Source organism: Condylura cristata, unplaced genomic scaffold, assembly GCF_000260355.1.
Source record: "Condylura cristata isolate star-nosed mole 26May11 unplaced genomic scaffold, ConCri1.0 scaffold00024, whole genome shotgun sequence".
NCBI classification, from domain to species: Eukaryota; Metazoa; Chordata; class Mammalia; order Eulipotyphla; family Talpidae; genus Condylura; species Condylura cristata.
This window is the reverse complement of record NW_004567125.1, coordinates 25,863,686-25,877,515: the sequence shown is the minus strand read 5'-3', so window position 1 is coordinate 25,877,515 and position 13,830 is coordinate 25,863,686. Positions and strand designations below refer to the sequence as shown.

The 13,830-nt window shown below is 48.8% G+C and overlaps 1 protein-coding gene across 2 annotated transcripts in view; it reads left to right on the top strand.

Moving 5' to 3' along the window:
- The window catches only part of NCF2 (neutrophil cytosolic factor 2), a 30,908-nt gene that overhangs the window by 15,273 nt on the left and 1,805 nt on the right, over window positions 1-13,830 (top strand). The window contains exons 6-14 of one of the 2 annotated variants that reach the window (XM_004688557.2): window positions 986-1,045; window positions 2,467-2,510; window positions 3,869-4,010; window positions 4,249-4,317; window positions 5,222-5,294; window positions 7,247-7,272; window positions 7,630-7,781; window positions 7,878-7,989; window positions 11,777-11,954. In XM_004688557.2, the coding sequence (XP_004688614.1) occupies window positions 986-1,045; window positions 2,467-2,510; window positions 3,869-4,010; window positions 4,249-4,317; window positions 5,222-5,294; window positions 7,247-7,272; window positions 7,630-7,781; window positions 7,878-7,989; window positions 11,777-11,954 (856 nt within the window). The remainder of the gene's footprint in view (window positions 1-985; window positions 1,046-2,466; window positions 2,511-3,868; window positions 4,011-4,248; window positions 4,318-5,221; window positions 5,295-7,246; window positions 7,273-7,629; window positions 7,782-7,877; window positions 7,990-11,776; window positions 11,955-13,830) is intronic. The other variant, XM_012729055.1, reaches the window with a different exon arrangement.

Sequence of the window (13,830 nt, the reverse complement as noted above, 5' to 3'; positions counted from 1 at the left end):
TAAAACTCCAACTCTATCCTTCACTATACAAATGACCTCTTTATCCTATTGACCCACCTATTATCCTATTAACTGCAGAGACAGCCCTAAGCAAACAGCCCTTCTTAGCATCCTCTGGCTAAACCTCCTTCCCTTCTGCTCATCATTAACTTGGTCCTAGAGTCTAGAAGTTTGTTTTTGTTTTATTTATTTCATTCACTTGCGTTGTTTCTTTAGCTGCCACGAGTGAAATCATACTAAATTCGTGTATCTGTTTTTCTTCATCTAATTTATTTCACTAAGCATAAGACCCTCGAGGTCCATCCATTGGTTGGTTTCCTCTTTGTTTTTCCAGCTGAATATTTTAGTCCATCATGTGCACATACACCACAGCTTTACCCAGTCAGCTCTCAGTGAGATGCTACTGTAAATATGCTATGTTGCTAGCTTTAAAATGGTTAGTCACGGCCCTCCCTGGTGGCACAGCGGGTTAAAGCACAGCACTAACAAGCTAAAAGCCACTTCCGTGTGAGTTCAATTCCCGCCTGCCTCGGAGGTGACCACATGGCACAGCAGACTTCTCCTGACCCGCCCACTGCTCCCCTCAGCAGTGTACTTCATCGATCTGCCTGTTCTGCTCCCCACTGTCTCTGGTGAAGCCTCTCACCGCCCCTGAGCCTCTGGCCTGTACCCCAGTTCTGTATGCACAAATAAATCTTTAAAAAAAAAAGAGTTCCTGTTAAAATGGTTAGTCATATGCTATGGGAATGTCACTTAAAGAAGAAATTCAAGGAGAGTGAAAGAGCCCGCGGGCTTAGTGGGAGTGGGATAGGTACACATTTCTAGAACTTCTAATCCAGGTGCCAGCAACCCAAATGGTAGCCACTCTCCACTTCTGGAACCAGGCACTGGTGAGGAAGGACTGAGGGGGCAAGAAAAGTGAGGGCCTTAGGAAAAGGTGGGATGCAGCGGTGGCAGGACTCATGCCTTCCTTCCTTGATTCCAGGTGGTGGCTTCTGTGGTGGATCAAGACAGCTTTTCTGGGTTTGCTCCTCTGCAGCCACAGGTGAGGCCCTGCCCTCCTCCATGGTCGTCAGGTTTCAGAGTTCTCTGAGAAACATCCGAAGAGGGGCATTAATTGTGCTGATGGGCCTCCTTTAAGGGTATTTCCCATTGCGGGTGAGGGGAGTGGGGAAAGGATGGTGTGCCTGGCCATTCCTGATCACGTAACAAGATGATCATGGCACAGGACATGAAACCTATAACCAAGTACCATGACTGGTGGGGATAGGGCATTTTCAGGTAATACCTCAGAAACCAGCTCCTTGATGCCACCACAACACAGTCTTATTTCTCTAAGTTCTAAGACCTCTTCTGTTGTGGCTCCTGAAGCCTTGAATGTTCTCTTAGAATGTTAAAATACATGTTATCAAAGGCTTTTGACACAGCCTCTTCTAGGACACAGGAGGTAGTGGGAGCTTGAGGCTGTGGCCTCTCTGGCCCCATCCACCCACCGTGTGCAGGAAACAACCCTAGGGATGGCAGAGTACCCCGAGTGACCCAAGCTGCCTTCAGGAAGATGGTTCCAGATGGGCAGGTTGATAGTGGGTGTAGAGAAGCTAAGGCAGAGCTTTCTAGAGCCAGGAAGAGTTTTGGTAAGTCTGGCTGAAGAAAACACAAGCTCTGTGGCAATAGAACCATGATGGGAGGTGTGGCTAAGTGCTAGTGTGGGGGGGGGTGTCCTGGCAGCATGCACACGCCCAGCTGCTCCCCGACAGCCCAGGGACAGATTGCTGACTGCTGGCTCAGAATGGGACCAGCCCTGGGCCCTGGGAGGCAGGATGAGCAACAGAGACGAAGACTTGAGCTGCTTGGGTCCCTCTTCACAATGAGGTTATGGGGAGAGGTGCCCTGGGCTTAGAGCAGCCAGAGGACTCAAGAGAAGGAAGAAGCCCAGGGAGCTACCTGGGCTCCAGGGCAGGCATGCAGAATGGGAACATGTATTGAAAGGAGATTCTTGCCTGGTTAGTAGATCTTGAGTTGATTCTAACCACACATGTCAGACTATTTTCAGGGATCTTTTCTAAAGTTGATTAAATCCCGAGTGTCAACGACAGACAGACATTAATAAAAGAACAGAGTTTTTAAAACCTGTCCTTGGAAAAGGACATAGTTCAAGGTCAAAAGTGCCCCCTGCCAACATGCTGCTCTGTGACCATTAAAGGTCTCCAGAAACCAGGTCCACTCACAATGAATTGCTGTGCCTGGAAAACCTGTGCCCAGGGAGCTGGTGGGAGGTGTTATTTTCCTTTATTTAGTCAGGGTACACAGCGGCCTCTCCCTAGGCAGTGTTGGTGATGAAGCCAGAAATTCTTGCTTTGATTTCTGGCCTGGAAAAAGGCTCAAATTACCATTAACAGTTTGCTCTGCCCCCTCCCTCTTTTCCTTCTTGTCCGGCCCCCTTCCCTTCTCCTTCGTGTTCAATAGACAGCGGAGCCTCCACCCAGACCCAAAACCCCAGAAATCTTCAGGTGAGTTGGATGTGGACCAAAGTGCAGAGTATCCAAGCTCCCAGCCTGAGCTTACAGCAGTAAAAGGATGGATGGATGAAGCTGTGTCAGGGGCCACGGCTTGTGGAATTAGCCTGAATGTTGACTCCTTCTGTGTTCAGGATTAGAATGGAATATGGGGGGCGTGTGTGTCTCGACGGTGGTCATGTCAGGGGCCTGGCCACAGCTACACTGTTCCCATGCCCATTGTAGTGAAGTGTCCCCTGAAATAGCCCTGGATGACAGGACCAGGCTTGGGCTTCAGTTCCCCTCAGAAGAGGGGAAGCCAAACTCTGGCCACAGGAGAGCAGATGGGGAAGCTAAGTGTTGTCTGTGTGTGTGTGTGTGTTGGGGTGTTTCACTCGCTGTGGGCACGTTTTCTAAAGAAGGGGAAGGACTCAAGAAAAAGAAGTCATTCTTCTGTGAGAGGAGAAACAAAGGGTGCCGAACCTACAGCTTTCTTGAGAATTTGCTCTAAGATACAAGCCTAGCTCTTCCAACCAACAAAAAAAAATGTCAAGGAAAAGTGTGAAAGTACCAGAGCAACTGTAAGAATGAGGAGGCTGCATTGGCTCATTCTGAAACTTTTTGCCAAGGAGTCTGTAAGCTGGAACCGGAAAGGAGGTCTGGGGCGAACCCCAGCCCAGGGAGAGTGAGGGAGGCTCAAACCCCAATGTATTGGGCAGCCTTGAAGCCAGCCACACAGTCCCTTCAGAGCCCCAGAGCCGAGCCCCCGGGCTCAAGGGCAAAGGGCAAAGCAGGTCTTGAAATGGTGAAGGGAACCCAAGGACAGCACTGCAGCCTTGCGGCCTCTGTGCCTCCCTGAACTCCTGCCCTTCACCCCCTCCTGGCTGTGCCTGGACACTGGGCTTGGGGTGGTTTCTCCCCCTCCCCTCAGGCCCTCTCTCCCTAAGTGGCTCTCCCTTGTCTTCCACCTGGGGCCCTTCCCTCACCAGGATCCCCCATCAGCCCAGCTGGGACTTGGGCGCTGACCCAGCACACAGCAGCCTTCCTTCCAAAAGCCAAGGGATGGCGGGGTGGCAAGGCCTTAGTACCCAGAGAACTTTTATTCTCTGCTCACTGCAAGTGGTCACGGAGCAAGTTCACAGGCAGCCTAGTCTGCAGTGTTGGGGTGGGGGGCGGGGCGGGGAGTGGGGAGTTGGGCAGGCCCAGCAAGCCATCCCTGCTCAGTTGTCACATGGGCGGTGAGCAGTGGTGGTGGAGGAACCCTGGAGGGATTTCTCTGGCTCCAGGTCCCTGTGGCATCCCGAGGCGCCTGGGAGGGCGTGGGGTCCAACGTGGAACTGGCAGGTCAGGGTGTCTCTCTCCCATTCCCCCAGGGCTCTGGAAGGCGAAGCTCATCGAGTGCTCTTTGGGTTTGTGCCTAAGACACAAGAGGAGCTCCAGGTCATGCCGGGGAACATCGTCTTTGTGTTGAAGAAAAGCAATGATAACTGGGCTACAGTCATGTTCAACGGGCAGGTACTCAGCCCAGGGTGGGTCTGGGGCTTGGGGGGCTTGGGGGGCTGCAGAGGGCTGCAGGGGGCTGTGGGCCTTGGACCCTGGAAGCTTGTGGCAGTGCTCTGCGGAGGTCGCGTCATTACCTGAGGGCAGACGGCCAAGCTCTTTCCTGTGCCCGCCCGCCCTTGCCATGCACCTGTGTGTGGGTTCTGAGTGGCCTCCTGCTTCTTTGTTCTGATTCTGTGATGTTGCACCGCAGAAGGGGCTTGTTCCCTGTAACTACCTCGAACCGGTGGAGCTACGGATTAATCCTCAACAGCAGCCCCAGGTAACTCAGTGCAGAGGTCTGACCCTTCCCTCCGCCATCGCCTGACCTCTTGGGGTCGGAGGGCTGGGGAATAGGGAAAGAGGTGCAGTTGTGATCACTGAAGAGTCACTGTCCTGAGCGGCCTTGAGTTGGTCCTGACTGCCCAGAGCAGCCCCCTGGGAGAAGGGAAACCCCAGCTGGGCAGAGTGGAGGCTTCGGCAGGACCTGCTGGGCCCACTCTGATTCCTCCTGGTCAAGGTGGGACCCCAAACCTATTGTTTATGGAGCTTAGGTTTCTCCAGATATGTCCACCCTGAAAAGAAGGTTCAGGGTGCTGGCCGGTGATATGCCACTTGGACAGTGGAGGGAGCTAGAGCAGAATCTGAGTAGGCCTTGGCAGCCCAAGGACCTGGGGCTACCCTGCCCGCTGCCCGACTATCACCCCTCACTGTCCTGCCTGCAGCCAGTCTGGTGGCGGCTGGGGTTGGCACTGAGGCCACAGCCCTGTTGTGGACTGTGTGTCCCGTGTCCTGTGTGGGCCTGGCCCTCCCTGCTCAGTCACTGATCTTGATGACTGGAAAGTTTTAAATTCTACACATCTGAGATTTTTTCCTTTGAAGGGAATTTGAGGGTACAGAAGACCCCTCCATCCACTGCCAGCCTGAAAGGGGTAACTAAGCCTTACAGAGTTACTATGGGGTTTAGGATTTTTATTCCCAGCAATTTCTTTTTTCATGGGGCCGACCATGCCTCTCCCTTTAATCATATTTCATTAAAGTCGGCATCACCCTAACTTTCCGGAAGTCATGTTCACGTGGCTCCTTCCCATGGTACTCTCCAGTGTCTCTGCTCAACTCCCCTCCTATCCTGCTAAGAACTTTGCCTGGAGGACGATTCTGACCATCTTTTCCTCTGTCACCTCCAGGAAACCTCCCCAGAATATGATATCCCAGCTCCTCCCAGTTCTAGTGCCCCTGGGAGACCCCCATCGTCACCAGGTTAGTGTTCCCGGAGCAACATACCAGGTGGGGGCGCAGGGATGCTGGGGCTGCTTCTCTGGCCCTCCAGGGAATTCTGGCTTCTGCTACCTGTTTGTCTCCCTACTTGGGACCACTCCACCCTAGAACCCCTTTTTCCTGCACCACACACTCAGAACACCTGCTCGAGCACACTCAAGAGCTTGTGTGAGCATGGGCTTGGGAGAACGTGGACTGCATGAGTGCAGACTCCATGAAGGGAAGTGTGGGAGCATATGGCTGGTTTCTTGAGACAGTATACGTCCAGACTCAACGGCTCCCTTCAAAGGCCCCCTCAATAGCCCTCTCTGTTATTAAACACTGTCATGCCAGAAGGAAAGGTCTAAATAACTGCATATTTGAGGGGGTGAAGTGGCTCTTTTCAAATGTCTGGGAGACCCTACCTGGGTAAGAAGCCACTGTACCTGCAGTCTGGAGGGAGGGACACAGAACCAGGGCGTTTGTGAAGGGAAGATCAGCCTTGGGGCATGATGGACTCTTGACCCTAATGCCATTTAGGGGCATTTGAATACACGTATTTGGCAGAGAGGTACAAAGAGGTGGTTTACTCAGATTCCAGATCAATAACTTGCCCACCTGGTCATCAGAATCCGGGAATGCTTCCTATTCCTATATATGTGATTATTTATTTGTGCATACAGAACTGGGGTACAGGCCAGAGGTGCAGGGGCGGTGAAAAGATTCACTAGAGACAGAGTGGGACAGGACAGGCCAATTGACAAAGTACACTGCTGAGGGGAGCAGCGGATGGGTCAGGAGAGGCCTGCCACACCCTGTGGGTCACCTCCGGGGCAGGGATCGAACTGAAACTGAAGTGGCTTTAGCTTCTTAGTGCTGCACTTTAACCCGCTGCACCATCAGGGAAGGCCCCCATTTTTATATTTTTGAAAAATGTCAAGCCCCTAACTTTCAATTGAAAAGTTGAAAGTGTGGTCTAGTAAACACTTGACACCTTTCACTTAAGTTCACCTACTGTTCACATTTTACACCATGTACTTGCCCTGTTCTCCTCTCGCCGTATAATCTTTTCTCCCCAGTGACTGAGCCACTTGAAAGTAAGTTAGATTCATAAAATTGACTTACTCTCTGCATAACTCCCCCAAGAGCAAGGATGTGCTGAGTGACGAAAACCGAATTGCAGACCTACATTTAATACTAGCATTCTCTTACAACGTACAGTTGCGATTCAATTTTCTTCAATTGCCTCCATGCATTTTTGAGAGCTGTTTGTCTTGTTTTGATCATCTGCATAGGGCTCCACCATGGATCCCCTATTAACCTAGAGAGATTTGAACAGTATAGATTCATAGACTTTTGATTCTGACTTTTTAGGACTAGAGTAGGCTTGAAAATCTGTAGCTCTAGAATAATACCAGGTGATACTAATGATCAAGTTGGTTTGGGACCAGTAGTGTGTTTTGATCATCACCCATATTGATTATCCTATGCATACATCTCCTGCAGGGCCACATCCCTACTGCGAGAGTCATGTAGTAAGCACATCAGAAAATTCGCAAAAGCAAAGGGCAGGGTTCAAATATGTGACTGGTTTCTCCTTGTGATCCCTGGCTCACTTGCACTGCCTGCTTTTTGCTCCTTCCAAGGCCCCTGGTGAGATGGCTCTTGGGGACCCTGGCTGTTCCCTTGGGTTAGTGATGGCCTGGTGACCTTTGATCATGAACTCTGTGCTCCCTAGAAACAAAGACTGGGCTTGTTGATACACTGTGGCTCTCTGCACATCTTCCTCAGAGTGAGAGTTACCCCACAGTTGATTGAGGTTAATAGGCAGTCCAGAGAAAAAAGGGTCAAAAGTCTGCTACCTTTTCTAAGAGGTTCGGTTCTGTGAATGGAAGGGGCTGGCCAAGAACCTTCACTCACCATCTTTTGTTTTACTCCTCACTGTACCCATTTAGGTCACAAAGAGAAAGAAGAGTCCAAGGTAATGTTTTTTTCCTTGAACTATTTCAACTAGTAGCAAAGGGCGGGCTGTTCGCCATAGGCCTGTCTCCCTGGATGGGGAGAATCCCAAAGGATGGTCCAGCCCGTTGCCACAGTGCACACAGTCCATGGCTGAAGACCCCCCTCATCCACACACTTCCTACCTGTCTAAGCTGCTAGGCTAGATCACCCCGTGGGAACTCCCAGCAAGGACATCTGAAGATACTTCGTGTGCCCTGCTGGCCTCCTCCCTGATGCATGGAGTGCTCCCACGCCGCCCTGTGCAGCTACAGTGAGTCAGGATGCACCAAAGGGGAGCTCTCAGGCACTCCTGAGTTCCCTTTCTCCTTCCCCCCAGGAGGTACAGCTCAGCATCCCCATGCCCTACACCGTCAAGGTGCATTATAAGTACACGGTGATCATGGAGATGCAGCTGGGGCTGCCCTATAGCCAGGTCCTCGGCATGGTGTCTAAGAAACTGAAGCTCCTGCCGGAACACACTAAGCTCAGGTGAGCAATGCGGAGGGCAAGCAGCTGGGACCTGGAGAGGAGGGTGGTTTGAGTCGCTCTTCTCTGACTTGGTTCTTACTCATTGTTTCCGCCCAGCTATCGCCCTCGGGACAGCAATGAGGTGGTCCCCCTTTCAGAGGAGAACATGCAGGCTGCTTGGGATCATGTGAAAAACTACTGCCTGACTCTGTGGTGTGAGAACAGCGTGGTGAGTGCAGTGAGCTTCAGGTGTCCGAGGTTGCATTTCTAGCAGGCTTCTTCCTCCACATCTCCGTATGTATCAAGCATCTCCTGTGTGCCAGGTGCCATGTCTGGTGTGGAGGACATGGCGGTGACCAGTGGTGACTCTGCCTCCTTTGTTCTACCAGGAGAGAGTCCCCACAGAAGAGCTGCCATAGAGAAAGCCCCAAGCTCTTCCACCTGCTGCTCCACTGAATTATCTCAGGCGAGGTCTGCTGGGCCATGTGGGTCAGCTCCCTGGTTGGGGATCAAACTCTTGCCTCAGTGGTGAGAGTGCTGAGACTTAACCCCTAGGCTAAGGACATCATTGCTTTCATAGCATATGGAAATAGTACTTTAAATCAGTTGGCCTTTTGCTGCAGTGAGGTCCAGCAAAGCCCTTACCACTTTGTGTGAGCCTACATCTGTCTATGCTCAGAGTTCGGTATCAAAGAAGTACTGGATTCTTCTAAGCATTTTCTCAGGATCACACATCGGACACTCACGAAGCCATAGCTGGAGCTTGAATTCAGTCATTTTTTTTTTCTTGCCTTCTACTTCTTCTTTTGCATTTTGAAAGAACAGGTTTACTAGGAAAAAGATGGATGGAGGCACCTACATGGACACATGCAGGCAAAACTGCTTTTGAAAGCGGGAGGCAGACAGTCTTGGGCCAAGAACTACCCAATTTTCACCTTAAGCTTCCATGGGGAAGAACACTTGAGAATTAAAAAAAGAAACAGGCATTTACTTCACAAAGATGGGTTGGATAACAACCTATTCAAAGCAGCGGTGATGGTGTCCCCAGGCCTGACGCTGTGCCGGACGCTCTTGCTATGATCTCGGGCACTTGTGGGGATGGTTGTTGCCCCAATATTGTAATTCAGGAAATGAGGCAGCGAGAGGCCAAGATGACTGAGATGACACAGCTCTCAGTACAGAGACAGGCTCAGGCAGACATTTTGACCCCTTGAGCACCATACCGACAGGCCCAAAGGCAGGTTAGCTATTGGGCCTGCAGTTGAGGAAACAATTAACTGACTGTTCACCAGGAATGAAGGCAGTCAAAACAAAGCAGAAATAGTGCCGAAGGTAACACTAAACAAAGCAGAAATAGTGCCGAAGGTAACCCTTGGAGACTAAGGGCCATAGGTCTCCAAGGGAAAGTCACCATTCCTCTTTATTGTTGATGTTAATTGCCTCCCCTAAACACAGCCCTTGATGACCACACAGCTCAAGTCAACATCTTTTTCTGCCTTTTATGTAGCTCCACATAATGGATGGGACTGTGTATATCTCTGTTTTGTGCTTTAATCGCTCATTTCTTTTGATTGCTAAGTGGTACAACTAGCTTATCTACTTACCTGTTGGCCCACATATTTTACCAATGACATTTAGTATTAACACACTGCTCTCGAGGTAGGCGCAAGATGTAAAACTAAGACACAGGACCTTCTCAGGGTGGGGGTGAGTGTGAGCAGATGACCATGAAGCATCCTGCTGGGTAGGCGGAGGGAGTTGGTGACCATCGGGGTGATGGGAGCACACAGAGGGGGTCGCACCAAAACTGCCAGTGGGAAAGGAATGAGTCGTAAGCCTCCCTGGAGAAAAGGACACAGAAGTCATCCTGAAGCTTTACCTTAAATGGTAAATAGAAATGTGTAAGGTAGGGGTTGGGTTGCGTCTTCTAGGAGAGCACAAGCCAGACTTCAGTTTAGTGGGTGAAGGGCTCAGTGTTTGAGGCCATCACACAGGGAGAGAGTGGTATGTGGGAGACAAGGCCGGAAAGGAAACAGGGCTTGAACAGGAGTGGGGGTTGGGGGTGGGGAGGGGATGTCAAAAGTCAGGTGTTGCTTTGGGCTGATGGTTTATGGGGCGCAGGAGCAAGGCCAGGTGCCTAAGGGACGCTGCCCAAGGACTTCCTCTCAGTAACCAGCTCCCCATCCAGCGTCCTGGCCTGGGGCGTCCTGACACAAAGTTATTAAGACCACAGGCTCCTCTGACCAAAGTTGTCATTAGCTGGGGTTTCTGACACTTTCAGCTCTTCTTCTCTACCTACATCTTTTGCGTTAGCATTTTTAGATTGAATATCTGCAGTTATATTAGTCTGGGAGGTGGGGCATAAAGTTAAATAGTTCCTATGTGAATACATCAGTGACCAAAATAGTCAACTGTGAGTGAACTTGGAGACCATGGAGATCACCATGCCAAGAAAGTACTTCCAGGCCGGCTAGGCCATTGTCCCTCCCCTCCCTCACCCCCGGGGGAAGTAGCATCTCTTCCCAACCCTCCTCCCGGCATTGGGGGCTCAGCAATTTGAGTTCTTGCCTGCCAAGCCTTCACTTCCACAGAGGGTAGGGAATTCTACTTAATTATAGAAGAGAAGGGTTTTGGTAGATCCTCACTCAAATCAAATGTTGGGGGAGGAATAAAAAGCAAAAGAGAGGGAGAGTCAAGGATGGAGTTGGTGGAAGAGCCTGGAATGGACTCTAGTTTATAATTTGAATTTAAGAGTTCAGAAAACCACTTTCAGGGAATAGAACCATTGGAGCAAAGATACCCAGTGCCTCAGGCTGACATGGGAGGGAATGGCACAGTGCTCAGCTGTGGGTGTCTGCAGGGTCCCACTAGGACTTCCTTGCTCTGTCTTGGCATCAAGTATTGTCTGTAGAGATCTGCCTACAAAGGGTTCTGTTTTACATGTGAATGACCTCACTTAAAAGGTTTTTTGTTTTTATTGTTTTCAGTTATTGTGGTCTACTTCGGGCTATATGGCTAAATAGGAAACTGTTTTTTGGGAACTCAACCCTGCCTCAGAGGTTATTCTGGAATAGTCTCTATTACTCTTAGGTCAACAAGTCAGGATGTGCTCGTTCAGGAACCCATCTTTTAGCCAGGTTTAAATATTTATATTTTGAATCATACAGTTGCAGAATAAGTGTTCAATAAATGTCAGCCATTCCTACTCCATGCCATCTTATTTAATTCCTCTAGCCTTCATTTCAGGTGAGGGAACAGTCAGAGGGGTTTACTCAGGGACAAACAGCTGGGGAGCTGTGGAACAGGGGTCTAAACTAGGTCTTTGAACTTCTTTAGGCCATTCCCACTGCAGAATAGTACCTTTCAATAGAGAACCTGCCAGGATTGGAACAAATAGCACTAGGAAACTAGAACTTGCTAACATGCATCATAGCGGGCAGCCTATTACCTTTTTCTTCTTTTCAACATTTGTGACTAGAAAATGGCCATCGTGCTGACAGAGAGGCATAACCTCACAGATTAGAGTAATAAGACCTTTAACATGGCTTTAGAAAGATGGGGGCCTCAAATGTTATCCGACACCAGAAATATCGAGAAGGCTGGTTGAAACAGGTTGTTGGACTTCACCTCAGGGAGTTTCTGATGGAGCTGGTAATTTGCACTTCTAACAAGGTCCCTCATGTTGTGGGTACTCAGGAAATGGGGCTAGGTTTGCACCTAAGAAACCATGCTTGACCTGGAGTCCCACTTAAGAGTAATTTAGGTTGGAACAGGAAGCAAATTCTGGTCTCGTTTGTCTATCTGAAAGGAAGAAACAGCAGTGTCTTTCTCTACCTTTTTATATGTAGAGAGATTACAGGGTTCCTTAGTTTCAGGAATACATACTGGGCCTGATAAAGATTTGGCTTTAAGGAGTTTGTATCCTGGCACTATACTGACATTTTACTACTTCCTTTAGTGAAATTCAAAGTTCACTGGTTAGGAAAAGAAACAGGCCCTTTATTATTGTATTTCAGGGTGACCAAGGTTTTCCAGATGAACCCAAGGAAAGTGAAAATCCTGGTGTTAATAACCAGACAACAGCAGCTCAGTTGAAGGAAGGGAGCCAAGTAGTAGCGCTCTTCAATTATGAGGCTACTCAGCCAGAAGACCTGAACTTTCTGGAAGGCGATGTGATCCTGGTTTTATCCCTGGGTAAGTGCTACTCCTGGATGGCAGAAACTTAATCCACAGAAATAAACCCAAGGGAGAACAAACTAATAACATACACACTAAACTGTAGCAAGTGCTTTCAGTCTCCTTCCTGGCTTTAGACAGACCAAAGGTGAGTACTCAAACTTCCAATTGACAGCCTTGAATAGCACTATTAAAAACATCCATGCTCTGGAAGTCCCTGGAGTCTCATTCCCCCAGCTGACAAACTGGTGGCTGGAGTCACTCTGCCTGTGCATTCAGCCACATGATATTTACCTTCTGCAAGCCATACTTCTTCAAAGGTGAGGGAAAGATGGGGTAAATTTTGTTTTAAAAGCAGCTCTCTGAATTGCCATTTCTGGTGACTTTTCTGACTTAGGTAGGAAATCAGAGGCATTCAAAATTGAAATCATAAGGAGAGAGGGTTCTTTGTGATGCAGACATCAGTATTGCCCAAGCATCCTTTACAATTTGTGAAACCAAATTCCCTGGTCCCGCTCCCAGAGATCCTGAGTCAGGCCTAGGATGTGCCCACCAATTTGCATTTCTAATAAATTTCCCAGTGTTGGGTCTACGGATGGAGTGGAGCAGCACTATTGTAACTCATGTTGTACATTTGCAAATAGGAGTACTATTGCCACTGATGGCAGAAAAACCCAGATTGAGTGGAATTTAAAAGGTAATGGGATAGGGAATATACAAGTGTGTGGTAATTTACTCAAAACAGTAATACAGGCAGGGCAAATGACGAGTGCACATCACCAAGGAGAATGGAAACCCAGTGGTAAGAACTAGGTTTAGCAACAACCAGAGTCATTTTCTAAATGTCAATATCCACAAACTAGCTAACTTGTCCAGAGTTTGTTTGGGTGTGGCACTGAAATAAAAGTAAGAGCAGACACAGAATAACCTTCTAGATAGACCTGCTTGGTGAGGTAGAGTCTAAGTCGATTTATCTCCAGAAGTTACCTATCTAACATCCCGAAACTTGAATACTTAAATAGAAAACAACTCAGCATAAACAATACTCGCTGAGCACTGGGTTGATTTCAGGTATATTCATCTCATTCTCGAACTTTATGTGTACCACCTGAAGATTCAATTGTCCACTACTACGTAGTTCTGAAAGAATGGTCTCATGGAGTCCAGTCCAAACTTCTCCAGGCTAATAATACCCAGCAAGTTTTGATACCATTGGGAGAACTCTCACTGGCTGTTGTTGCTGGGGCTGCAAAGCAGTCTTGCTTCCCACAAGGCATCTCGAGTTGGATTCTATAGTGTGCCTATATAGATTCATGTGGGTGAGAAATCTATTTGAGCCTTCTAACCTCACTTCATAAGGTTTCTGCATATTAACTTTTATAAACTCGATTGACTTGTGATGGTGCCTACAGTAAGTTTGCATTTCTAATAAATACACTCCTGGGACCTCAGACAGGCAAATGCTTCCAGCCCATGACTGGAAGGATAAAGGCAGCAGTCGGCAATTAAGTTACCTGGAGGAACTTTAGGGAGAAATTCGGAAGGGCCAGCCATTCCCCAACACTAGTTCAAGCACATTTTGGGGATGGGGCAGAAGTGCCAGCAATCAAGTGTGATCTATGTCTTAAATCCAAACTCCTGAGTTGGTTTTGTGGTAACGAGGTATGGGATTTGGTCTTTGGAGGTGATACCTCGGCTGTCCAATATTTGCTGATCTTATAACAAGCTTTCCATCTCCCTGGATCTCCCTTTCTCAGTAAACTGGGGATAACATCTACAATGAAGTCATTTTGAGGTCTGAATATTGTCTAGTACAAAGCCTGTACTTAATACAGGCTCAAAATAGAAGCTGTTAAGTCCTCACATTTTATGAAAGTGGACTAAACCCATCATT